The 27612-nt window shown below is 41.9% G+C and overlaps 1 protein-coding gene across 2 annotated transcripts; it reads left to right on the top strand.

Moving 5' to 3' along the window:
• The first annotated feature begins 2610 nt into the window (after positions 1 to 2610).
• Positions 2611 to 26800, top strand: LOC129868661 (macrophage colony-stimulating factor 1 receptor 1-like). Of its 2 annotated transcripts, none has more exons than XM_055942835.1 (21): positions 2611 to 2762; positions 13687 to 13953; positions 14037 to 14315; positions 14419 to 14555; positions 14692 to 14860; positions 15127 to 15337; positions 15487 to 15602; positions 15743 to 15854; positions 16027 to 16184; positions 16386 to 16513; positions 16606 to 16732; positions 16816 to 16923; positions 17104 to 17214; positions 17330 to 17510; positions 18535 to 18614; positions 22973 to 23082; positions 23185 to 23307; positions 23412 to 23523; positions 23631 to 23730; positions 23825 to 23930; positions 24378 to 26800. In XM_055942835.1, exons 1-21 carry the CDS (start codon positions 2711 to 2713, stop codon positions 24525 to 24527), a joined length of 2937 nt encoding a protein of 978 aa, XP_055798810.1. In that variant the 5' UTR covers positions 2611 to 2710; the 3' UTR covers positions 24528 to 26800. The 2 variants fall into 2 exon arrangements, with proteins under 2 accessions (XP_055798810.1, XP_055798811.1); XM_055942836.1 differs by having other exon boundaries at positions 2688 to 2762; positions 13692 to 13953.
• Positions 26801 to 27612: the final 812 nt, after the last annotated feature.

The raw sequence follows: 27612 nt of genomic DNA on the forward strand, positions 1-27612 counted from the left end.
TTTCCACTCATGTCTAAGTGAATTAACCACCTGTAAATACATTGTATTAACTGGAAACGTTGTTATATTGTATTTTTTTTTTTTTTTAACTATGAGTAAGTTTACATGCACACTAATAGTTCGATATTAAACTGATTATAGCAGTAGGTCGGTTATGGCATTAGTCATGTAAACACCTTACTCTGTTTATCTTAATCGGCAAGAGGTCATAATCGAAGTAAACATACACCAATTAAAACACCTTGTTTTCTGAACAATCTTCAGACTTATGCAAGGGGATAAACACCGACGTTCTGTATATTACCTTGGAAATAATGGACGACGCAGCCGAGTCTCTTTGGGGAGTTCATTTTTCCAAGGTAATGTACATAACAGAGGTGTTTATCATGCTTACACCACAATTGCCAAAGAAAACAATATTAAAGCACACCTATTTTCATTGATATTTTTAGAAGATAATTCATACTTTCTCATCTTTTGGTTGCTGGAGATGCGACCCAGTCTTTCGTTCGATTAGTTCAATATTTATGGACGCGACACAGTTATTAATTGTCTATGCTCTGTTGCCATGCTCGCTGGTAACATACTTGTCCCTTGCTTGCTACTGTAGCTAGCCAGCCAACTAGCTATGGCTAACACAGTCACAACCTCTGCAGCCAGAATAAATGCAAGTAGCCGGATTTGCGTTTGTTTAAGCTGTTTTCTATTGACATTCATTTGGATACATCCATAACAATGAGCTGATGCTGCCCGATTGCCTTGGGTAGCTAGAAAACGTTGCCTTCTTGTCATGACACTCAACACTGTTTATTATGAGGAGATCGCATTGCATATCAAACACTAGGCTAGAAGCTAGCTAACTAGTTTGTTTCCAGTAAATCTACCAGTATGACAACCGAATTAAAACATACCAGTACCTGAAAGCAGCTGTTCAAACTAGAAACATGTGGGAGGATTTGACAGCATAGCGCCACTTGCGTCATGACTGCAACATAGGGACCGGAGAAATTCATGTTGATTACTCACTGCATTAGGTCACCAGATGCTCCCACCCAAAAATGTCTCCGTCAACAACAAAAAAATCTATGCTAGCTAGCTAGCTACGTTTTTCCTAGTTGGGCCAGCGTTTACAATGTATCCAATTTCGGTTTGTGTGCTTGTAGGTTTAGCTTTCTGTAACTTTGTAGCAACTTTGTATGGTCTGCATGTGTAGGTGCATATTGTGTCATGATTGCAAGGTGTCCTGAAATCTTTTCCAACTGTCAACTCTATAATGCCCTTCTAGCCAATCAGAAACGAGTATTCAACAATGTTGTGATACAATTAAGCAATAAGGCCCGAGGGGCTGTGGTAAATGGCCGATATACCATAGTTAAAGGCTGTTATTAAGCACGACGCAACGCAGAATGCTTGGATACAGACCTTAGCCATGGTATATCGGACATACCACGGCTTTAAGCCAATTAGCATCCAGGGCTCAAACCACCCAGTTTATAATAGGACTTATACCACAACATTGTTGAATACTGATTGGTTAGAAGGGCATTCTAGAATGGACATTAAAACAGTGTCAAGTGTCCTGACGAGAAGGCCACCTTTTCTAGCTCACGACGCAACGCAGAGTGCCTGGATACTACAGCCCTCAGCCATGGTATATTGGCCATACAGTATATCACAAACCCCCAAGGTGCCTTATTGCTGGTATACGGTCTGATATACCACGGCTTTGAGCCAATTAGCATTCAGGGCTCGACGAGAAGGCAACCTTTTCTAGCTATGCCAGGCAAAATCAGGCATACTTAGCTCATTGTTATGGAATTATTCAAATAACTGTCAATAGAAAATATCCTAAACAAATGCAGCTACTTTCGCAGTTATTCTGGCTGCAGAAGTCGAGACTGTGTTAGCCGTAGCTAGTTGTCTAGTCAGTAAGCAAGGGACAAGAATGTTGCCAACACATAGAACTGGGTTGCGTCTCAAGCAACCAAAAGATGAGAAATAATGAATTATCATCAATGGCATTTTTTTAAATTTCTACCCGTAAATGTGTGCTTTAGTATTGTTTTCTTTGGCAACTGTGGTAAAGCGGGATAAACGGCTCAGTTCTGTAAAAAATGAACTCCGCAACGAGACTTGGCTCCACCTCGGCGCCGTGTAGTCCATTATTTTCAAGCTAATGTACAGAACGTCAGTGTTCATCCCTTACATGTGAAAGCCTTAAAATCAGAATTATAGCGGCGTAATTGATCTACGCTAGCACAAGCAGCGCAAACTTCTTTCTTTTGCACGACAGAAGTGAGCTCGAAATAGCTGAAAGTATGCATCTTAGAAATAGTAGCCTGGTTTGAGATGTGTCCATCTAAACAGGGTTATTATGGAAATCATTCTTCTTGTAAAGCTTGTTAACGTTTAAATCAAACTATTATATTAATCGGACTTTTCACAAGAATCGCATTATTGTGTGCACATAACCGTACTCATTGACTCGTCCATCAAAAGAGTGAAAGAAAACACAAACTACTTTAACATGTACTGGCTGTATGCACTGTGCGAGGTGAGTAAGGGGAAGTTCTGATGATATTAGGCTATAAGGACTGAGAAGCCACACCAATCAACCAGTTCCTTAACTACCCTTGAGTAGAGCGGACAGACATTTATACAGAGAGACAGAGCAGTCAGAGACAGACAGAGGCAGTGAGAGGGACAGAAGATGCTCTTCCTAGCCCTTCTCCTGGGCATCATGGTCTGCTGCACAGCCCAAGGTAAGCACATGAATCAAATGCTACCCTAGTAATACTGTAAGTAGTTTAATATCAGCTCCTATGGCTGCGTAATTTGTCTTCTGACCAATCAGACCAGATCGTTTGGCAATAACTGGGCAAAAGATCAGAATTGGGCTGCCTGTGTAAACGCAGCCTTTGTTCTCCGAATACTTGGGATTTCTTAACCAACGAGACCTAATTTAAAATCATACGGTTCTGTTAATATTCACTCAAATGTGTAATAAATGTGTCATGAGTTATTTTGATTTTTAAAAAATCTTTATTTTATTGTATTTTGCACAGATAAATTGTCATTACATCATTCAAAAAAAAGTCATCCAAAAGTGTATATTTCATATAAAGTGCTTCTGAAGTTTCTAATGAATTTATAACACACATAAAAACCCACAATATTCTGTGTGGTTGTATTATATTTGACATATTCTGCAATATAGATACATTATATTTTGTCTTAATTAAAAGTTTATGACAAAACATAAAAATGTAATCATGGGTGTAACAGAATTTTTACTCAAATTGATAGTGACTTTGAGGTGTTCTGCGTTAGTGAAGACTGTTACAGCGAGAACAGGTGTTTAGTTAGCTTTGTGAGTTCTGACATCTGAGAGCTGGGGGGTGGGCAGAGCTAATGGGACCTGTCCAGTTCCTGGTGAGCCCCTCCCCCCCCACCCCCACAAAAAGCAGAAGTAAGAATGAGAATGGGAAACAGGGCCCCAAAGACCACGATCCGCCTAAGCAGGTCCCCAGCCCAATGTGTTTCCTGGAACTAGACGCTATGTGGGGTTTCGTTTCAAACATTTCCACACACACACAAAGACACGGGTCAAACCAGCTCAGGCAGACTCTCATTTCCCGTTTCTCCCTAAAAAAAACACAACAGAAAAAACATGAAACAGACAAAAATGCCTTAATTGCTAAATAATTCTCGCTGTTGACGTTGGTGCACACCGAGAAATGACATTTTCCTTGAATCATTCCTTTTTTCTATGGATGATTTCTAAGGCATTACCACTGAAGTAACTCATCATTCACCATTATGATACTATTCTATCATGTCAGTAACAGCAAACTACATAACTTTGGTAGTCAAGTGTTGGCATCATTCCTGACAGAGGATAAATTCAAGAAGATGCGCTTCACTGACTTAAAGGGGATTGTTTGATGCCCATTTTAGTATTTTACACAAAAAAGTGAAATACTATGTTATACAGTAAAAAAATATATATATATATTATTGCAGGTTTGTTGCCATGAATTAAAATGGGATGTCTTCACTCACCACAAAATGTCTTTGTTTTCACTATTGGGGGTTACCCTGGGGGTCGGGTGTGGGGCTACACCAATGCCATGATTACTGTATATATATATGTGATCACCTTTGTATGCTTGCAATGCGCAATGATGAAAAAGTACTGGGTAATGGAAATGCACTGCTTTAATTCTCAGGATGAGAACTGCCTGTTGATAGTCACGCAGCCTCAAAGCCGAGATGGCATATAGTAGAGCGAGAAACCACAGTCTAGACATGTTCTTCTCATCTTAGATACTTTGTATCTAATCCAATGCAACAATGTTAAGGAATGATTGACAGTAGGTTGTCCACACCCATTAAAGTGTTGCCTCCTGTTTCACCACACAGATCTTTACTTTAGACTACTGAGGTATGCTGTATGTGAATCTCTGTCTGCAGTTGTATTTTATTACTAAAGAGTTTTATACCAAGGTTTCTGTGTCCGTGTCATCTATCTGGAAGACTAATTGTTGAAGGAAACTTACATCACCCCATGCAAAGAACCACCCAACATCACTCTCTTTCAGGTAACGAAGAAGCCCCTGCCAATGAACCAGTTGGCATGACCATGGGGGCCCCTAAATCAGCCATCCTCTCCCTGCCAACCCAGAGTCCAGTCAGGCTCCCCCAGTGGTAGCCCCTCCCTCCCTCTGCTGTGGCGTGGATGAGCTGAAACAGTTACTCTCCCAACTAACCCCACGACCAGCGGGAGGTTGCTAGCTGGAGAGGAGAGGTGGTCAAGGTGCTGTCTCAACTGGTCCAGGAGCACCAAGACGTGTCCAGCGGCCAAGGGGAGGTCATCAAGCAGCTGAAGGCTATGAAGGACCAGAGAGCACAGCACCTGAGTGACCTGCGGAACCTGGCTACACACTGGTGGAGAACCACCGGGCCCTGCTGCCGCAGGTGTCAGGCATCTCTACCCACCTCCAGGACCTGGCCAAGAAACCCAAAACTCACCCTGCCGCTCCCGGACAATGAGATGCTCAGATCTTAATCTGCATGAGACAGGTTGTCCAATCAGGATGAATATTAAAGCTTTATAACAAACTAAGCAGCTCAATACAGTTTTAGATTGTGGTCGGCCACCTGCTACTAAACCAAGCTTGGTCAATAAGGCATATAATTATACAGTCAATTTGCTTGTGATAGATTTAAAACCCATTACAGTCCAAGCCCTGTCTAAGCCAGGGAAGGAGGTTCTACTATGCTATCTGGCATTGTTTTAAGAAGGTCATACCATGGATCAGTTTGCTATTTGATTTACAATTTTAAGACCCCTTGAAGTATATATATATTGTATTTGGCTTTACTACTATTAGCCCATACAAACGCATTGAATAACAGATACTCTACATTGAACAACATATAGTCCCCCCCAAAAAATCTAAAGGAAGTTTGTTCTGAAGTGTCTGTCCTATATCTGAGAGATATAAGAAATATCAGGAAACACGTTTAATTGTTTTACCCCTTACTATTGGCACTAAACAGTCTAAGCCCTGTCTAAGCCAGGGAAGTGGTAGGGCTATATGGAATTTTTTAAGATGGTCATAATAAGGATAATTTTTGCTATTTGATTTAGCATTTTTGTTACCCTTTGAGGAATAAAAAAAATATCAACTGACATGTACGTGTTCGTAAGAGCCTCACTTTTCCACATATTAATGTGTAGCCCAAACTGTTCAGACGCTACAGACAGAAGTTGGCAGATCGGCTGTAGCCACTTCAGACGAGTCCCAAGACGCTTGTGGGGATCGTAGAGAAAAACAGAGAACATCGTGTTCATGAGAGTCTCATCTTTAGTTTGAACACCAAACCGTTCGGATGCTACAAACGATTTTGTGAGAAAACCAATTTCCGTGATGTTTCACGGTCTGACAAACACCGCTCTAGCTCTGTCACCTTTCACTGCAGATGCGGAAGTGAAACATCGGCTGATGCGGTGTATTGAGACGCATCCAACGCAAAAAAAGATGTCTCTAGCTTAAACTGACGGATTTTGATAGGGTAATGTTTTCATTATGCTAATTACATTTCTGGGGGGGGGGGGGGGGCACGGACATCAACACAAGGTTAACAATTAGGTGATGAACCAATCACAGTCTGATACTCAAATAATGTGAATATAAGTCAAGGTTACTCTCGGGATTCACCTGAATCTCATATCTCTTTCAATATCTCACGTGGGATCCGTATGACAAACATGCTCTTCCAAAGCCAGGTAGTCTCCACGCCAACCCTCAGAGGCCCTGACACAGGACGGTATGTGCCAAAGAAGGCGCAGTGGCGCGTCTAGCCAGTAGAACCTCACAAAAGTATGAGGAGATGATGCCCGACAAGCCACATTGCAAATCTCCTTTAAGGAGATATTCTTGAACGGTGCCCAACAATCCCTCAGACCTTTCGGAGGCTGTAACTGCTTGCTATTATAGGCCAATAGAATAGCTTCCACAATCCAATGTGATAACCGTTGACAAGAGAGGGGCCTCCCCTTGCAGGGCCCCGGAGTTGACTCCTCTTGCGCAATGCTCTTGTTCTATCAAGAATATGTGCAATGCACGCACTGGACACAAACGGTACAGACACTCATCTTCCGTAAAACTGAAGGGAAGAGAGGTAGAAAGCCACAAGCGCCAAGGCGAAACAATTCTAATTGTCACTGACCTTAGGCATAAAGGCAGGGTTTGGCAACAAGGAAACCTTGTAAAACCCTGTGGCAAACTGTAGGCATGAACGGTGAACTAAAAGTGCATGCAGCTCACGCACTCGCTTTATGGCCATAAAGGCTAGCAGTAAAGCGGTCTTGAAGAAATAACTCTCAACGCTTTCCAGAGGCTCAAAAGGCTGCTGTGAAAAACCCTCAAGCACAATAGACAGATCCCAAGACGCGGCTCAAGGCTTAGAAACTGGACTTAGTGAAACAACATAACAAGGGGTGTTATCCCACCGTGTTATTGTCAAAAGCCTATATGACAGGACGAAAGAGCGGCTAGATAGACCTTAACCATTAAATACATATACAGTCAGGTCCAAAATATTTGGACAGTGACACAATTTGCATAGTTTTGGCTCTGTACGCCACAACAATGGATTTGAAAGGAAAGAATCAAGATGTGCTTTAAGTGTAGACTTTCATCTCTAATTTAAGGGTTTTGCCAAAATTATTGTATAAACCATGTAGGAATTACAACCATTTATATACATTGATAACAAAAAAGTATATTCGCAAAGAAAAAAAAGCACAATCGTTGCACCAATGTACAGTTGAAGTCAGAAGTTTACATACACCGTAGCCAAATTCATTTAAACTCAGTTTTCACAATTCCTGACATTTAAACCTAGTTTAAAAAATCCCTGTTTTAGGTCAGTTAGGATCACCACTTTATTTTAAGAATGTGAAATGTCAGAATAATAGTAGAGAAAATTATTTATTTCAGATTTTATTTCTTTCATCACATTCCCAGTGGGTCAGAAGTTTACATACACTCAATTAGTATTTGGTAGCATTGCCTTTAATTTGTTTAACTTGGGTCAAACGTTTCGGGTAGCCTTCCACAAGCTTCTCACAATAGGTTGTGTGACTTTTGGCCCATTCCTCCTGACATAGCTGGTGTAACTGAGTCAGGTTTGTAGGCCTCCTTGCTCGCACGCGCTTTTTTCCGTTCTGCCCACACATTTTCTATAGGATTGAGATCAGGGCTTTGTGATGGCCACTCCAATACCTTGACTTTGTTGTCCTTAAGCCATTTTGCCACAACTTTGGAAGTATGCTTGGGATCATTGTCCATTTGGAAGATCCATTTGCGAACAAGCTTTAACTTCCTGACTGATGTCTTGAGATGTTGCTTCAATATATCCACAGAATTTTCCTCCTCATGATGCCATCTATTGTGTGAAGTGCACCAGTCCCTCCTGCAGCAAAGCACCCCCACAACATAATGCTGCCACCCCCGGGCTTCAAGGTTGGGATGGTGTTCTTCGGCTTGCAACCCTTCCCTTTTTTCCTCCAAACATAACGATGGTCATTATGGCCAAACAGTTCTATTTTTGTTTCATCAGACCAGAGGACATTTCACCAAAAAGTACAATCTTTGTCCCCATGTGCAGTTGCAAACTGTCGTCTGGCTTTTTTATGGCGGTTTTGGAGCAGTGGCTTCTTCCTTGCTGAGCGGCCTTTTAGGTTATGTCGATATAGGACTCGTTTTACTGTGGATATAGATACTTTTGTACCGGTTTCCTCCAGCATCTGGTCCTTTGCTGTTGTTCTGGGATTGATTAGCACTTTTCACACCAAAGTACGTTCATCTCTAGGAGACAGAACGCGTCTCTTTCCTGAGCGGTATGACGGCTGCATAGTCCCATTGTGTTTATGCTTGCGTACTATTGTTTGTGAAGATGAACGTGGTACCTTCAGGCATTTGGAAATTGCTCCCAAGGATGAACCAGACTTGTGGAGGTCTACAATTCTTTTTCCGAGGTCTTGGCTGATTTCTTGAGATTTTCCCATGATGTCAAGCAAAGAGGCACCGAGTTTGAAGGTAGGCCTTGAAATACATCCACAGGTACACCTTCAATTGACTCAAATGATGTCACTTAGCCTATCAGAAGCTTCTAAAGCCATGACATAATTTTCTGGAATTTTCCAAGCTGTTTAAAGGCACAGTCAACTTAGTGTATGTAAACTTCTGACCCACTGGATTTGTGATACAGTGAATTATCAGTGAAATAATCTGTCTGTAAACAATTGTTGGAAAAATGACTTGTGTCATGCACAAAGTAGATGGCCTAACCGACTTGCCAAAACTATAGTTTGTTAACAAGAAATTTGTGTAGTGGTTGAAAAACTAGTTTTAATGACTCCAACCTAAGTGTATGTAAACTTCCGACTTCAACTGTAATTGGACAAACTAACTTTTAATACTTGGTTGCAAATCCTTTGCCGTCAATGACTGCCTGAAGTCTGGAACCCATAGACATCACCAGATCCTGGGTTTCTTCCCTGGTGATGCTCTGCCAGGCCTTTACTGCAGCGGTCTTCAGTTCCTGCTTGTTCTTGGCCATTTTGCCTTCAGTTTTGCCTTTAGCAAGTGAAATGCATGCTCAATTGGATTCAGGTCAGGTGATTGACTTGGCCATTGCAGAACATTACACTTTTTTGCCTTAAAAAAGTATTGGGTTGCATTCGCAGTATGCTTCGGGTCATCGTCCATCTGCACTGTGAAGCGCCGTCCAATGAGATCTGAAGCATTTGGCTGAATCTGAGCAGATAATATAGCCCTAAACACTTCAGAATTCACCCTGCTGCTTTTTTCAGCAGTCAGATCATCAATAAATACAAGGGAACCCGTTCCATTGGCAGCCATACATGCCCATGCAATACCACTACCTCCTCCATGCTTCACAGATGTGGTGGTATGCTTCGGATCATGAGCAGTACCTTCCCTTCTCCATACTCTTCTCTTCCCATCATTCTGGTACAAGTTGATCTTTGTCTCATCTGTCCATAGGATGTTGTTCCAGAAATGTATAGGCTTTTTTTAATATGTTTTTTGGCTAACTCTAATCTGGTCTTTCTGTTTTTGAGGCTTAACAATGATTTACATCTTGTGGTAAACCCTTTATTTCCTCTAGTGAAGTCTTCTCTTGAATGTTGAATTTGACACAAATACGCCTCCAACCCGGAGGGTGTTCTTGATCTGGCCAACTGTTGTGAAGGGTTTTTTTCTTCACCAGGGAAAGAATTCTTCTGTCACCCACCACAGTTGTTTTCCGTGGTCTTCCAGGCCGTTTGGTGTTCCTGAGCTCACCAGTGTGTTCTTTCTCTTTAAGAATGTACCAAATAGTTGATTTGGCCACACCTAATGTTTTAGCTATCTCTCTGACAGGTTTGTTTAGATTGTTCAGCCTAATGATGGCTTGCTTCACTGGCAGTGACAGCTCTTCGGACTTCATATTGATTGTTAACAGCAACAGATTCCAAATGCAAACGTCACACTTGAAATCAACTCTTGACCTTTCATCTGCTTACTTGTAAATTAACTAATGAGGGAATAACACACACCTGGCCATGGAACAGCTGAGGAGCGAATTGTCCAATTACTTTTGGTCCCTTAAAAAGGGGGTGACCACATATAAAAAGGGCTGTGATTGCCACACCTTTCACCTGATTTGGATGTAAATACCCTCAAATTAAAGCTGAAAGTCTTGGTGGTTACAAACTTATTCCATTTAAGAATGATGGAGGCCACTGTGTTCTTGGGGACCTTCGATGCTGCAGACATGTTTTGGTACCCTTCCCCAGATCTGTGCCTCGACACAATCCTGTCTCTGAGCTCTACGGACAATTCCTTTGACCTCATGGCTTGGTTTTTGCTCTGACATGCACTGTCAACCGTGGGACCTTATATAGACAGGTGTGTGCCTTTCCAAATCATGTCCTATCAATTAAATGTACCATCTCAAGGATGATCAATGGAAACAGGATGCACCTGAGCTCAAAGTCAAGTCTCAAAGCAAATACTTTCATAAATAAGGTATTTCTGTTTTTTTATTTTTAATACATTTGCAAAAATGTCTAAAAACCTGTTTTTGCTTCATCATTATGGGGTATTGTGTGTAGATAGATAAGGGGAATTATTAACGTAACAAAATGTGGAAAAAGTCAAGGGGTCTGAATACTTTCCGAATGCACTGTACTGTAGGTATTGCAGTTACAAATGTGAAGTATATCATTACTGTAGACCAGTGGTTCCCAAACTTTTTATAGTCCCGTACCCCTTCAAACATTCAACCTCCAGCTGTGTACCCTCTCTAGCACCAGGGTCAGCGCACTCTCAAATGTTGTTTTTTGCCATCGTTGTAATCCTGCCACACACACACTATACGATACATTTATTAAACATAAGAATGAGTGTGAGTTTTTGTCACAACCTGGCTCAAATAAGTGACAAAGAGCTCTATAGGACCAGGGCACAAATACTAATATAATAATAATCAATAATTTTGCTCTTTGTTTAGCCATCTTACATATAAAACCTTCTTTGTTCATCAAAAATTGTGAATAACTCACCAAAGGTTAATGAGAACATAACTATGCAATGTTGGGTTGTAATGGAGAGTCTAAGTCTTAAATCATTTTCCACACACAGTCTGACTGTATTTAGTTTTCATGCTAGTGAGGGCCAAGAATCCACTCTCACAGGTATGTGGTTGCAAAGGGCATCATCAGTGTCTAAAACAGTGCGATTTGCCAAAGCAATAATCTCTGAGCGCAGCCCTATCCAGAAATCTGGCAGTGGCTTCTGATTAAATTCAATTAGATTAAAACCGCTTGTTGCAATTTCGTTGAGGCTCTCTTTTTCAGATATCGGTAAGTGGACAGGAGGCAGGGCATGAAAGGGATAACGAATCCAGTTGTTTGTGTCATCCATTTCGGGAAAGTACCTGCGTAATTGCGTGCCCAGCTCACTTAAGTGCTTCGCTATATCACATTTGACATTGTCCATAAACTTGAGTTCATTTGCACACAAAAAATCATACAATGATGGAAAGACCTGTGTGTTGTCTTTGTTAACACAGACAGAAAAGAGCTCCAACTTCTTAACCATAGCCTCAATTTTGTCCCGCACATTGAATATAGTTGGGGTGTGTCCCTGTAATCCTAGATTCAGATCATTCAGGTGAGAAAAAACATCACCCAGACAGGCCAGTCGTGTGAGAAACTTGTAATCATGCAAGCGGTCAGACAAGTGAAAATGGTCAGTAAAGAAAACTTTAAGCTTGTCTCTCAATTTAAAAAAAAAACGTGTCAATACTTTGCCCCTTGATAACCAGCGCACTTCTGTATGTTGTAAAAGCATTACATGGTTGCTGCCCATATCATTGCATAATGCAGAAAATACACGAGAGTTCAGGGGCCTTGCTTTAACAAAGTTAACCATTTTTACTGAATTGTCCAAAATGTATTTCAAGCCGTCAGGCATTCCCTTTGTAACAAGAGCCTCTCTGTGGATGCTGCAGTGTACCCAAGTGACGTCGGGAGCAACGGCTTGCACATGCGTTACCACTCCACTATGTCTCCCTGTCATTGCTTTTGCACCATCAGTACAGATACGAACACATCTTGACCACCAAAGTCCATTTGATGTCATAAAGCTGTCCAGTACTTTAAAAATATCCTCTCATTGTTACGTCCGTCGTTAGAAGGAGACCAAGGCGCAGCGTGGTAAGTGTACATCTTTCTTTATTAAGATGAACACCAACAAAAGAATAAACGAACGTAACGTTCTGCAGGCTACACAGTAACAGTACAAAAAACAAGATCCCACAAACTCAGGTGGAAAACAGGCTGCCTAAGTATGATCCCCAATCAGAGACAACGATAGACAGCTGCGTCTGATTGGGAACCATACCCGGCCAACAAAGAAATAGAACACATAGATTTGCCCACCCAAGTCACACCCTGACCTAACCAAATAGAGAATAAAAAGGCTCTCTAAGGTCAGGGCGTGACACTCATATTGTCCTGGTTTCCAGTGGTTAGCAGAAGAGGATGCCTTCCTTAATAGGGCAAAGGGGGATACTTAGTCAGTTGTACAACTAAATGCCTTCAACTGAAATGTGTCTTCCGCATTTAACCCAACCCCTCTGAATCAGAGAAGTGCGGGGGGCTGCCATAATCGACATCCACATCATCGGTGCCCGGGGAACAGTGGGTTAACTGCCTTGCTCAGGACCAGAACGACAGATTTTTACCTTGTCAGCTCGGGGATTCAATCCAGCAACATTTCGGTTACTGGCCCAAAGCTCCTACCACTAGGCTACCTGCCGCCCCCCATTAACGTAACGGACATATATCAGGAGCTGTGCCAGGCCCGACACATCTGTTGGCTCATCCAGCTGTAACGCATATAATTCACTGGCTTGTATGTGAAGCAGTAAGCACCTCCTTTTATGTCACTGATGCGTTGTGAAACAGTGTTGTTTTGATGAAGACATTGTCTGTATAGTTTTTTTGCCTTTTCCCCCAGCAGTGTCCCAGCCATATTCGCGGCAGCAGGAAGAATCAAGTCCTCCACAATAGTATGGGGCTTGCCTGTCCTAGCCACTCGGTAGCTCACCATATAAGACGCTTCTAGTCCCTTCTTATTAATGGTATCTATTACTTTTATACGTCTTACTACTCAAAAGTCGTCTTTATTCTTGCTCAAAAAACTTCCGTGGCTTATTTTTCAAATTGTCATGTTTCGTTTCTAAATGTCTGCGCAAGAGTGAAGGTTTCCCGCGAGAGAGTAACGGTTAATGTGATTGGATGTTAATTATTTGACTAGGCTACCTGTATTTGACATTGTGTTGTTATTTCGCTGGACACAGTGAAACGAGGCTACTCAGGCGAGAAAAAAACCTCACCCAAAAGTATAGCCCCGTTGGAAAACAGAAATGTACCGTTTGAAAATGTGAATCCCATTTTTATTTGGCGTACCCCGGACGGCATTGCACGTACCCCAGTTTGGGAATAGCTGCTGTAGACTATGTCTGCATTCCATGAAACACGAGATTGCTAGATTTGATGATGTGTGTTATTTATGCCTGGTTCTGTCTTTGGTTTGTTGACAGAGCAGAGCCCTCCAGTGATCAAGCTGAACTCGGTGGTGCTGAGGGAGGCTGAGTGGACTATCCCTGTTGGTACCTCATCTTTCACCTTGACCTGTGAGGGCAACAGCACAGTTACCTGGTCTACCACAGCATTCAAACTCATGAGGAATACTAGATTGGGGAGTGTGATTACCACCAGGCGCCTTACAGTAGACTACACTGGCACATACAAGTGCATGTATGAGAACCAACCAGACCTCAGCTCAGAGGTCCACATCTATGTGAAAGGTAAGTGTGTAAGTATTGTCATATTCAGTGCTCAACCTGAAGACTCACATGCACCAATACATCGCGTGTTATGTTCCTTATAGATCCCCATAACATCTTGGTGACCCCTCGAACCCTGGGAGATGTGAAGGAGGGCAGTGATGTTCTCCTCTGTCAGCTGACAAACCCCATAGCCACCGACCTATCCGTCCGTATGGCCAACGGAGACCCTACACCCCCCGACATGAACTACACTGTCAACCCAAAGAGAGGAATCCTCATCCGACATCTTCTGACCAGCCACAGCGCAGACTACGTCTGCAGCGCAAAGATCGATGGGGTCACGAGAGTCTCCAAAGTTGTCCCCATCTTCGTCATTCAAAGTGAGATGAAGTTGAATTCTGTGCATTTGTGTTTGTTGGATATTGAGGTTATTAGCCCCAAAGCATTTCAACACATCTAAACACTTCTCTACGTCTGTTCCAGGGTTGCGTTTGCCACCATCTGTGCTAATTGAGGTAGATGGGTATGTTCGTATTGTCGGAGAGCAGCTCCTGATCCCCTGCATCACTAGCAACCCTAACCACTTCTACAACGTGACGTGGAAACACTCCTCCCTCAAAGTCAGTTAAACAGTATCCTTTTTTCAATTCCTGTCATTAAATCATAGATGTTTTCCCTACCTACGTGTGCTTTTAACTTGAACGATACAGTATATTTCTGAAGATCTGAACTGATATGTTGGTGTTGTTTTTACAGGCATTGGACTTTTCACATAAAATGATACAAGAGGACCAGAGTAATCAAGTGCACATCACCAGTAGTGTGACTATCCCAGCTGTGGCCATGTCTCACACAGGAAACTTCACCTGTACAGCCATGAATGAGGCTGGGTTCAACAGCTCCACCACCTACCTGCAGGTTGTAGGTAAGCATTAGGGAGTGTTGATCTAGCGTCTAATATGTTTCACTCCACAGAAACATACAGTAGTTATGTAAGCCTGCAAGATCAGGATGGTAGTACGAGGCTAGTGTTGATTTCCACAAACACCAAACACGGAAACCTGTTTCAAAAGTGAAACTCAGCTCAGCATCCTCGAAGGAAATTGGGGTGTGACAATCTCAATTTTCAGTTTCGTTCAAGTTCGTGGTCACAATAACGTTCTCTCTCTATTTTCCCTCTCGCCTCGTCAGATAAGCCTTACATTAGGCTCATACCCCGCCTGTCACCAGATCTCTACTTAAATGGCTCCTTACTTGAAGTGAACGAAGGAGAAAACCTTGAGATAAACATTCAGATCGAGGCGTATCCCCAAATCAAGGAGCAGTGGTGGGACGTCCCCATGTCTCACAGTCACAACATCTCCACTCATGACGACACATGGGCCGTTCGATACAGTAACAGGTCATTGTTTTCCCCTCTAGTTTCACTGGACAGGAGTTGTCTGATTCTGAATGTTTGTATCGCATCATTTATAATGATGCTGAGTAAATACAGGATCTATTTATTGAAACTGCTGTTATTTGAAACCGACTGATATGGTCACCCTGTAGGTACGAGAGCAGCTTGCTGCTCCAGAGAGTGAGGTCTGAGGAGAGAGGCCAGTACACCCTCCACACTAGGAGCGCATGCCTCAATGGATCCATCACCTTCAACGTCCAAGTCTACCGTAAGTGATCTCACTCCAAACGTGATCGGTCACATCAACATTCAAACGGGCAGGAAAACATGGACCGCAATTGTGACCCGATCTGAGAATGTGACGCCGACTTAAAAAGCGTGATGCTGTTTGTCCTCTGACTTGAGTAGAGAAACCCACTGCCATGGTCAGACTGAAGAATGTTACCACCCTGACCTGCACCGCCTCTGGATACCCAGCTCCCACAATCATCTGGTACCAGTGCCCAGGAATACAAAACACGTAGGTGTAAAAACTGGTGATGTAAAAAGGGCTTTATAAAATACATTTGATTGATTGATTGATTGTCGGTTCTCTAACTGGACTGCAATAGAACAATATCTTTCCAAGGCACAAGATGCAGAGAGAGCTGTTTCACTGTTCTGTGCTCATCCCGATGTTCCTCTGTTGTCAGGTGTGATGGTGACAATGACACCGTGGAGGTGCAGCCTCTTCTCACCAGCACCATGGAGGTGCAGAGTGAGCTGACCCTCAGTCCCTCAAGTACGGAGGTCACAGTGGAGTGTGTGACCTTTAACCTGGTTGGTAAAGAGCGGGACATCTTCGTATTGCGTAAGACAACCTTTGCAGATATACAATATACTGTACAAAGAAAAGTTGTGTGAGATTCTCACATGGCGCTGGTTCTGTCACATTATGACTAGTATAAAAACAGCTACAGGTAGTCTTGTTTCTAATATCCATTTTCAGTACTGACTAATGTCATGGGCTGACTTCAAGGGTCAAATGTGTTTGCTGTTTGTTATGTCTTAGGTGTCCCTGCTGCGAGTACATCAACATTTGTCACGCCCAAGCTGTTCACACCCACTTTCATTGGAGCCACCAGCACAGCAGCCCTTCTCTTCCTTCTGCTTGTCATTGTCCTGTACAAATACAAGCAGGTAAGTGGCATTTACTGGCCCATTCACTGGCAAATCAATGCCCAAAGACATGTGCATTTAGACCATTACACAACATATGTTTTCTCTCATAGAAACCAAAATATGAAGTCCGGTGGAAGATCATCGAGGCCAATGATGGGAATAACTACACCTTTATTGACCCTACACAACTTCCGTATAACAAGAAGTGGGAGTTCCCTCGTGATAAGCTGAGGCTTGGTATGATTTATTGCAGTTTTGGGGTTAAAAACAGAGACTAGTACACTAAACAGTAATGACTGACTGAATACGGTGTGTTCCAGGCCAGATTCTGGGAGCAGGGGCTTTTGGGAAAGTAGTGGAGGCCACTGCCTATGGTCTGGGGACCGATGACAACATGACCACGCGCGTGGCAGTAAAGATGCTCAAGCGTGAGTTAGCCTCCTTATACTGTGTGTAAAATCTTTCCTGCAGCGTTGCATTTGCTTTACAAAAGGGAGTCAAAGTTATTGTACAATAGTTAACTGTTATTGGATACTTGCTGTTATTGGATACTTGTGCCGATCGTAGAAGAAGCACTACCTCAGTACAAAATGACTTCTCCTCCTCAGCAAGCGCCCACTCAGAAGAGAGAGAAGCTCTGATGTCAGAACTGAAGATCCTCAGTCACCTGGGATCTCATGACAACATTGTTAACCTGTTAGGGGCATGTACTCAAGGAGGTGCGACAAACTCTTTTCTGTACTTGTATTTCCATACAACAAGGTCAACATGACTTGGCGAGTGTCGTTGTTAACCAAATCGATCATCCCATTTATTGTGTTCGACCACACACAGGCCCAATGCTGATGATCACGGAGTACTGCAGCTATGGCGACCTGCTGAACTTCTTGCATGGCAAGGCCAAGCTGTTCCTGTACTCTAGCCCGAGCGGACCAGGGACTCCAGAGGTTCCACGGGTTCCAGAGAACAGTGATCACTACAAGAACACATGTGCACAGGAGTCCCGTGTAAGGAGGTAAGCTGTACTGATCACGAACACGCCTCTCTAGTCTCAACTCACTCTTCTTTTTCCAGTCTCCCAGCAGAGACATTGTTCCTGTTTAAGTGAAAGCACACCAGAACGAGAAACAGATGTGAGACAAAGTTTCAGTCTCCACAAATGGTTTATGTAATGTGTATTCCACTCGCCAGTGACCTCATGTGCTCCAATTGTATTCATTGCTCTCTGCAGTGCCGTATCACAATCCACATTCTAACAAGACATGCATGCCTCTTCACACGTGTTTGAAACCACACATTATAATTTCTATATGCACAGTGTAGACCGTAGTGTAACCTTGTCATGTAGTAGGCTCAGTAACATGAGGACACAATGGGTATCATTAAAGGGTACGTTTACTCCGCAAGCTTAGCACTCCATCACAGCAAACATCACAGCAAACATCATCAGCACATGCATACTCATCATCTCCGTAGGGATGTGGAGTACGCAAACGATTCGTTCTTTTTGAACGACTCTTTTTACTGACCCGAGAGTCATGACTCGTTCATTTTAGTCGTTTGACCTGCTAGTGCTGGCCGCAATGAGTCCTACGGCAGGATTGGTACACACTCCTCCACCACCAACTGCCTGTCATCATGCACGCAGGAAAATAGATCATGAGCATAGAGAATTAAAAAATACATGTTTAGAACTCATGATAGATCGCATGGTGCAAGAATGACTACAATAATAATATAATGGACACAGGTTTGTAGAACCAAAACATACACACCCTCTCCTCAACAAAATTCAATTCGGGAGTGAATTGTTTGGGGGGGGCTGCGGTTCACAAACGATTGTGCTAATCACCCTCACAGCATAGCTGACTCAAATGAGCGAAAATGAGTCGAAATATGAATTATTTTGTCTGAACGAGTCGAAAAGATCAGTCAGTAAAAAGAGCCAAACTTCCCATCGCTACATCTCAGTGGGTTCTTCTGTTCTGTAATTCTGCTGTACAACAGAACAAAACTCTCAGTCCTCTATGTGTCTGCAGTGACAGTGGGATCTCCTGCTCCAGCTCAGACAACTACCTAGACATGCATCCAGCGCAGAGACCCAAACACTGTCCTATGGGTAATTAGCATCCTTTTACTCATCACAGTAACATAGAGAGGTTTGTGGAGTGGAACAGCAGTATACACTACTGGTCATTTACAAAAGTTACCAGCATTTTCAGTACATTTTGTAATTAACAGGTAATCTATTGCAAATTTGTTGATTTATACTTGACTAACTTTTAAACATGTAATCATATAAAATATATTTTTTCTTAATCTTTATATCTGTCCATATTGTCCATGAGGTTCTAGTTGATAGACTATATGGTTCAAGGAAAAAAAATGTTAAAAAGCATCTAATCAACAATGACATTTTATTGTTGGGACTATACGGTTCTATCTGCACAAAGCATAGTTCTGAGAAATTGAGCATCAAAATGTTTACAACCCAGATCTCAGAACTGTTTTGAAGTGAATTCTTCTTTCATAACCAACTCAGGTCTTCACCTTAAAGTACCTAAAGTGCAGAGTATCAAAAATACCGAGACGTTTGTAAAACAGTCTTCCTAGGGGGGGTGCAATCTCAGATAGAACCGTATGGCTGAACCCAATTTGACACAGAATGTTACAATTCTTTCAATTTCAATAGAACGTAACAAAAGGTGGGAGATGTTGTCAAGAAACACAGGCATGTTTAATCATCGGACCCAGTTTTGCCAGCTGAATTTAAGAATCCACCACTTATTGTCATAGGAAAGGTCGCAATTGACGCGATAAAATGCCAACTGCCAGCCACAAAAGAAAAATCAGCCAGGCTCTTTTACGCCCTCTCCCGAATGCTAGCTATAAATGCAGAGGTTGCGCACAGTGCAACAATATGATGAAGTGTGAATATTTCTGCCACCCACATACAGGAAAACGGTTCCAAATAAATGACATTATTACGTACTACACCACCCATGTTATCTACATGATTAAATGTCCATGTGGGCTGTTTCGTCGGTAAAAACTCTCGTTCTCTCAAACAAAGAATTACTGAAACCACCGGGATCATCCAGTCGCAGTACATTTTAATGACCTAAAACATGACATGTCCACCTTTGGATTCTTTTGAGGCATAGAGAAAGTTAAGATGTCAGACAGGGGAGGTGATATAAATAATACTCTCAGCAAATGAGAATGTTTTGGGATTTTCACCCTCCAGACATTATTTCCTATAGGTCTTAACGATGAAATATCTATGTGTGTTATGTTGTAAATGTGAACATAAATGAATGCCCCCATTTCAGATTGCTCTGACGTTTTGCTTGTGCTGTACCCAATGATTTATGAAAACTTGCTTGGTAGGTCGATGTCCTCATTGTGGTTTTACAGACGCGTTTAATACGTTTTATGTACTCACTTTAATTGAATATTTATGAAATGCAGATTGTTATATTTGGTAGCGCTTACTTGTTTTCCCTCGACTCCAACCCCATTCGATGCGCCGAACTAAAGTGGGTGGGGCTATGTCTACATAACGGTGCTAATTTTTTTTAAACTCACAAAAGCTCTGACGAAGGCCTTGAGGCCAATACGCAAACTTATTAAAGAGCAGTGATACTATCAAGAGCAGTGTGCGGGTTTCTTTTTTTTCTTTCACAATAGAACATTACAGACATTTCATGAATAAACAAAGATAATATCCTTACGTCTTTCTAATCACATGAAATATACAGTGCCTTCGGAAAGTATTCAGACCCCTTGACTTGTTCCACATTTTGTTACATTACAGCCTTATTCTAAATTTGATTAAATTGTGTTTTTTCCTCATCAATCTACAAACAATACCCCATAATGAAAAAGCAACAAAAAAAATATGGTGTGCTAATTTCTAGTAACAAAAACGTAAATATTACATTTATATAAGTATTCGGACCCTTTAGTGCTTTGTTGAAGCACCCTTGGCAGCGATTACAGCCTCGAGTCTTTTGGGGTATGACGCTACAAGCTTGGCACACCTGTATTTGGGGAGTTTCTCCTATTCTTGTCTGCAGATCCTCTCAAGCTCTGTCAGGTTGAATGGGGAGCGTTGCTGCACAATTATTTTAAGGTCTCTCTAGAGATGTTTGATCGGGTTCAAGTCAGGGCTCTGGCTGGGCCACTCAAGAACATTCAGAGACTTGTCCTAAAGCCACTCTTGCGTTGTCTTGGCTGTGTGCTTAGTGTCGTTGTCCTGTTGGAAGGAGTAGGTTTTTATCAAGGATCTCTGTGTACTTTTCTCCGTTCATCTTTGCCTCGATCCTGACTAGTCTCCCAGTCCCTGCCGCTGAAAAACATTCCCACATCATGATTCTGCCACCACCATGCTTCACCGTAGGGATGGTGCTAGATTTCCTCCAGCCGTAATGCTTGGCATTCAGGCCAAAGAGTTCAATCTTGGTTTCATCAGACCGGAGAATCTTGTTTCTCATGGTCTGAGTCTTTAGGTGTCTTTTGGCAAACTCCAAGTGGGCTGTCGTGTGCATTTTACTGAGGAGTGGCTTCCGCCTGGCCACTCTATCATAAAGGCCTGATTGGTGGAGTGCTGCAGAGATGGTTGTCCTTCTGGAAGGTTCTCCCATCTTCACAGAGGAATTCTAGAGCTCTATCAGAGTGAGTATTGGGTTCTTGGTCACTTCCCTGACAAACGCCCTTCTCCCGATTGCTCAGTTTGGCCGGACAGCCAGCTCTGGGAAGAGTCTCGGTGGTTCTAAACTTCTTCCATTTAAGAATGAGGGAAGCCACTGTGTTCTTGGGGACATTCAATGCTGCAGACATTTTTTAGTAACCCTTTCCCAGATCTGTACATCGACACAATCTTGTCTCGGAGCTCTACATACTATTTCTTCGACCTCATTGCTTGGTTTTTTCTCTGACATGCACTGTCAACTGTGGGACCTTTATATAGACAGGTGTGTGCCTTTCCAAATCATGTCCAATCAATTGAATTTACCACAGGTGGACTCCAATCAAGTTGTAGAAACATCTTAAGGATGATCAATTGAAACAGGATGCATCTGAGCTCAATTTCAAGTCATAGTAAAGGGTCTGAATACTTATGTAAATAAGGTATCTGTTTTTTATTTTTAATACATTTGCAAACCTGAAAAAACTGTTTTCGCTTTGTCAATATGGGGTATTGTGTGTAAAACCGATGGAGTTTTTATATTTAATCCATTTTAGAAAAAATCTGTAATGTAACAAAATGTGGAAAAAGTCGAGGGGTCTGAATACTTTCCGAAGGCACATGTATTTATTAATGTTCATCACACATTTGTTAAAGCGATAGTTCACTAAATTGACAAATACACTATATCCTATGGAAAACTAGCAACATTGCTAAAGTTTAGTTCTGGGTGATATATTTATCTGGTGTCTGACACCCGAAATCAGTAAACTATTTGCTAGTTATCAATAAACTGTAGTACATTTTTTATTTGAGTGAAATACCCCTTCCATGGAGGTTTTCATATTGCTATAGAACAAGTCAACAAAATAGTGATGCCTCTCCAATGGGCCTTAAACAAGCTGTAGGGCCGCTGCATTTATTTATTTTTACCACAAAGACCATTCTTCTGAAAAAGTGGTGAAAAAAATCTAAGTACTTGCAAAAGCAGACCAGAACTTATGATACAGATAATGAAGGACTTCTGCAAAATGAAGGTTCTATCTGCAAAATGTGTGGTTGGAGATAATTAGTATTTTTCAAGTCCCAGATCTCAGAACTGTTTTGTCTTCTTCTTTCGTGACTCAATAAGTACATCACCTTACATACAATTATGTTCTATTTACCACCCAGCATTGTGTGATTGGATTGCAGCTAGAACCTTATAGAACCAAGTTCAAAGGTGTTGGCACAGATATAACTTTTTATGTTCATTGTAAATGGACTTTTTCCACAAATCTGACATCTCACATGTGAAGGACCACCTAAAGAACAGCTTGATGTGAACAACCCATTTTTGACCAAAATGTCAGATAGATCCTTATACTCCCAAGGTCTCGATTTGCAAATAACTATGCAACGCTTTCAATGATTTACATTTTTCACAACTGATACCAATTTGACATCAAAACATTTACAACAAAGACCTATTGGCATTGTAAAATAAATAGAAGTGTGTGTAATATATAAAGGATATTTCATGCTGAAACTCTCGTATTAAACACCAATGGTATTCACTTAGTTGATGGGTTATATTTAGGATAATGTTTTACAGCTTTGTGATTCCATTTGTTATATTACAATTATATTTGATTATTCTATACCTTTTATATGTTATGAAAATTCCATAAAATACCTTGACTGTTTCCAAAATGTCAGTAGTTTACTGGTAAACTTCAAAGGTTACCTGAAATATACCCTCCCTTTGCAACCCTAGGTTTCATATACTCTCTCTCTCTTCCTGATAGGTTCCCTATGTGAGGATCCAGAGACAGGCACCTGGTCGCTGGACATAGAAGACTTGTTGAGGTTCTCCTCTCAGGTGGCTCAGGGAATGGACTTCCTGGCATCCAAAAATGTAATAGAACAAAACCAATGTAATTAATATCATAACTCATGTAGTGTAACATGCAGATGCACACACGTGCATATGAATGACGCCTATGTTGTCTCCGTGCAGTGCATTCACAGGGACGTGGCGGCTAGGAACGTCCTCTTGACCGATGGCCGTGTGGCTAAGATCTGCGACTTTGGCCTCGCCAGAGACATCGAGAATGACTCTAACTATGTGGTGAAAGGAAATGTGAGTAAATAACATATCAAGAAATCACTTTCGTTTTAGAGGCTCCGATCCTTGAATGATTGCGAACTATGATATGATGATCTCTAAAACTATTGTATTCCCAGGCCCGTCTGCCAGTGAAATGGATGGCCCCTGAGAGCATCTTTGAATGTGTGTACACAGTGCAGAGTGACGTCTGGTCCTATGGGATACTGCTGTGGGAGATCTTCTCTCTGGGTGGGTCACACGGGCACGCGACGACAAAAATACTGTCTTATGTTGAATTAATCAAAGTTTGTGTCCAAATGAAATATCTGAAATAAATGTTTGGTTGGTATTTCTAGGTAAGAGCCCATACCCTAATGTTGTGGTGGACACCCGGTTCTACAAGATGATCAAAGATGGATGCTACATGTCTCAGCCGGACTTTTCCCCTCCAGAAATGTGAGTATTATACTTCAAGATGGGTATATCAGCGAAGAGATATGACATTACTTGACAGCCTGCTGCACTATCTGAAACGGATTGTTCTCCTCAGATACACCATCATGAAGATGTGCTGGAACCTGGACCCAACAGAGCGTCCAACCTTCAGTACCATCGGCCAACTTCTCCAAAAGCTACTGCCTGACCAGCCAGACCATGTAAGATGGACTTAAGTGACACACTGCCTAGTGGTTGGGCCAGTAACCGAAAGGTTGCTGGATTGAATCCCCGAGCTGACAAGGTAAAAAGCTGTCGTTCTGCCCCTGAGCAAGGCAGTTAACCAACTGTTCCCAGGGCGCCGTGAATGTCATCGATTAAGGCAGCCCCCCACACCTCTCTGATTCAACTGCGGAAGACACATTTCAGTTGAAGCCATTCAGTTGTACAACTGACTAGGTATCCCCCCCTTTCACTGTAGAAAATATTTTTAAGGTTAGTCTCTCTCTTAGCATTCCACTAACTTATAATCATTCCCTACAGCTAGATATACTGTACTTCTCAAATGTATTTACAGTATGAGGATGAATATCATTTGTTGTTGGGTAAAATGGTTTGGGGGACATCAAGACTTTTAATGTGATACTAAGTATCCTGACTTCTGCCAGACCTACAGGAATGTGCAGGATACGACTCCACAGCAGGAAGCAGGAGAGCAGGGGGACCCAGCTAAGATGAATGAGGATTGTGATCAGACACTGAACCAGGAGGGAGAGGAGCAGGCCCTGATGAAAAAGAACAACTACCAGTTCTGCTGAGAGCACATCAGGCCATCATCAATGACTATACATTCACATTAAAATCTGTCAATCACAGGCAAGAGATGGGTGGACACACACCAGTTTATCCAAATGTCTTGATTCTCATTGTACAGAACATGCCATACAGTAGCTGCCAGTAAGCAAAATCGGGAACTAAGCTTTTATGCCTTGATCATGTTATGCCTTGATCATTGATCAAACGACCAAAAGCTCATAATTAGGTAATAGCCAGAAGCCAGAAGAGGACTGGCCACCCCTCATAGCCTGGTTCCTCTCTAGGTTTCTTCCTAGGTTTTGGCCTTTCTAGGGAGTTTTCCCTAGCCACCGTGCTTCTACACCTGCATTACTAGCTGTTTGGGGTTTTAGGCTGGGTTTCTGTACAGCACTTCGAGATATTAGCTGATGTACGAAGGGCTATATAAAATAAACTTGATTAATTGATTGATTAATATAAATGTAATTATCTTTAAAGCTGCAATATGTACGTTTTTGGGTGACCCCACCAAATTCACATAGAAATATGAGTTATAGATCTGTCATTCGCAGTGAAAGCAAGTCTAAGAGCAGTAGATCTGTTCTGTGCACTATTTCTATGCTTTTCCGTGCGCAAGTTTCGTTTTTGCATCTTTCACTTTCTATTTTGTACACAAGATTCAAACAGCTGAAAATACAATACTTGTTATTTCACAGCGGTTTAGACGGTACAATGATTCACAACACTATACTTGCTTGTTTTGTCATAAACTGAAATTAGGCATACTATTAGAATGTTAGCAACCAGGAAATGGCTGAGCGATTTCTAGATAATGTACCTTTAACATTTATGAGATACTTTACTAACTGATCTAACCGGCTTGATAAACTCGATGAATGTCTATTGGAAAAGAACGCCAGTTACATATGCAGCTTTATGTTTCCAAAACTCCCAAAATTCTCAACACCAATTTTACTGAACTGAGATCAACGTTTCAGCATGCCTAAGCAGCACAAAAAGACATAGTTATTGCAGAAACGTTTTACTATTATAGTGTATAGTAGCAACATAGTCTCTTTTGAAAGTTTTTCTTAAGTGTTTCAAAATCTGAAGTGTGTGAACTTCAATGTAACCAAATGATTTCTGTTTTTTGTCTTGCCTTTAGAGTAAGAAATGCTTTACATTCAACTGAAACGTACTGTGACTCTTGGCACTCTCAACACCAACTTCACAAGGTAGTGACCTGGAATGAATTTCAATTAACAGGTGTGCCTTGTTAAAAGTTCATTTGTGGAATTTCTTTCTTTCTTAATGCTTTTGAGCCAATCCGTTATTGTGCGGAAAACTTCAAGAACTTTCAAAGTTTCTTCAAGTGCAGTCGCAAACACCATCAAGTGCTACGATGAAACTGGCTCTCATGAGGACCGCCACAGGAAAGGAAGACTCAGGGTTACCTCTGCTGCAGAATATAAATTCATTAGAGTTAACTGAACCTCAGATTGCGTGAATCATACCTTCATGGTCGAATTGCTGCAAATAAACCACTACTAAAGGACACCAATAAGAAGAAGAGGCTTGCTTGGGTCAAGAAACACGAGCAATGGACACTAGACCAGTGGAAATCTGACCTTTGGTCTGATGAGTCTAAATTTCAGATTTTTGGTTCCAACCACTAAAGGTGAATGGATGATCTCCACACGTGTGGTTCCCACCGTGAAGCATGGAGGAGGAGGCGTGATGGTGCTTTGTTGGTGTCACTCTCTTATTTTTATTTTTTTAAATTCAAGGCAAACTTAACCAGCATGGCTACCACAGCATTCTGCAGCAATACACCATCCCATCTGGTTTGAGCTTACTGGGACTATAATTTGACTTCAACAGGGCAATGACCCAAATCATACCTCCAGGCTGTGTAAGAAGTATTTGACCAAGGAGAGTGATTGAGTGCTGCATCAGATGACCTGGCCTCCACAATCACCCGACCTCAACCCAACTGAGATGGTTTGGGATCAATTAGACCGCAGAGTAAAGGAAAAGTAGCCAACAAGTGCTAAGGATATGTGGGAACTCCTTCAAGACTGTTGGAAAAGCATTCCTCATGAAGCAGGTTGAGAGAATGCCAAGAGTGTGCAAAGCTGTCATCAAGGCAAAAGGTGGCTACTTTGAACAATCTAAAATACATTTCTTTTTTTTTGGTTACTACATGATTCCATATGTGTTATTTCATAGTTTTGATGTCTTCACTATTATTCTACAATGGAGAAAATAGTCAAAATAAAGAAAAACCTTGAATGAGTAGGTGTGTCCAAACTTTTGACTGGTACAGTATATACAGTGCATTCGGAAAGTATTCAGACCCTTTGACTTTTTCCACATTTTGGTACATTACGGCCTAAGTCTAAAATGCATTACATAAAACATTTTCCTCAATCTACACACAATACCCGATAATGACAAAGGGAAAAAAGGGTTTTATATTTTTTTGCACATGTATATAAAAAAATGAAATACCATACTCACATAAGTATTCAGACCCTTTGCTATGAGACTCGAAATTGAGCTCAGGTGAATCCTTTTTTCATTGATCATCCTTGATGTTTCTACAACCTGACTGGACTCCACCTGTGGTAAATTCAATTGATTGGACATGATTTGGAAAAGAACACACCTGTCTATATCAAGGCTCGCACAGTTGACAGTGCATGTCAGAGTGAAAATCAAGCCACGATGTCGAAGGAATTGTCCATAGAGCTCCGAGACAGGATTGTGTTGAGGCACAGATCTGGGGAAGGGTACCAAAAAATGTCTGCAGCATTTAAGGTCCCTAAGAACACAGTGGCCTCCATCATTCTTAAATGGAAAAGTTTGGAACCACCAAGACTCTTGCCAGAGCTGGCCACCCAGGCCAAACCAACAAAATCGGGGGAGAAAGGCTTTGGTCAGGGAGGTGACCAAGAACATGATGCTCACTCTGACAGAGCCCCTCTGTAGAGATGGGAGAACCTTCCAGAAGGACAACCATCTCTGCAGCACTCCATCAATCAGACTTTTATGGTAGAGTGGCCAGACGGCAGCCACTCCTCAGTAAAATGCACATGACAGCCCGCT

The sequence above is a fragment of the Salvelinus fontinalis genome, chromosome 13 (assembly GCF_029448725.1).
Source record: "Salvelinus fontinalis isolate EN_2023a chromosome 13, ASM2944872v1, whole genome shotgun sequence".
Lineage (NCBI taxonomy): Eukaryota > Metazoa > Chordata > Actinopteri > Salmoniformes > Salmonidae > Salvelinus > Salvelinus fontinalis.

What these genes read in the sequence shown, in the direction of transcription:
- LOC129868661 (XM_055942835.1), top strand. Translation starts at nt 2,711, where the DNA reads ATGCTCTTCCTAGCCCTTCTCCTGGGCATCATGGTCTGCTGCACAGCC. An exon ending in GCCGTTCGATACAGTAACAG is followed by an intron (nt 15,338 to 15,486) that starts GTCATTGTTTTC and finishes GTCACCCTGTAG; the next exon opens with GTACGAGAGCAGCTTGCTGC. An exon ending in CTTCAACGTCCAAGTCTACC is followed by an intron (nt 15,603 to 15,742) that starts GTAAGTGATCTC and finishes TGACTTGAGTAG; the next exon opens with AGAAACCCACTGCCATGGTC.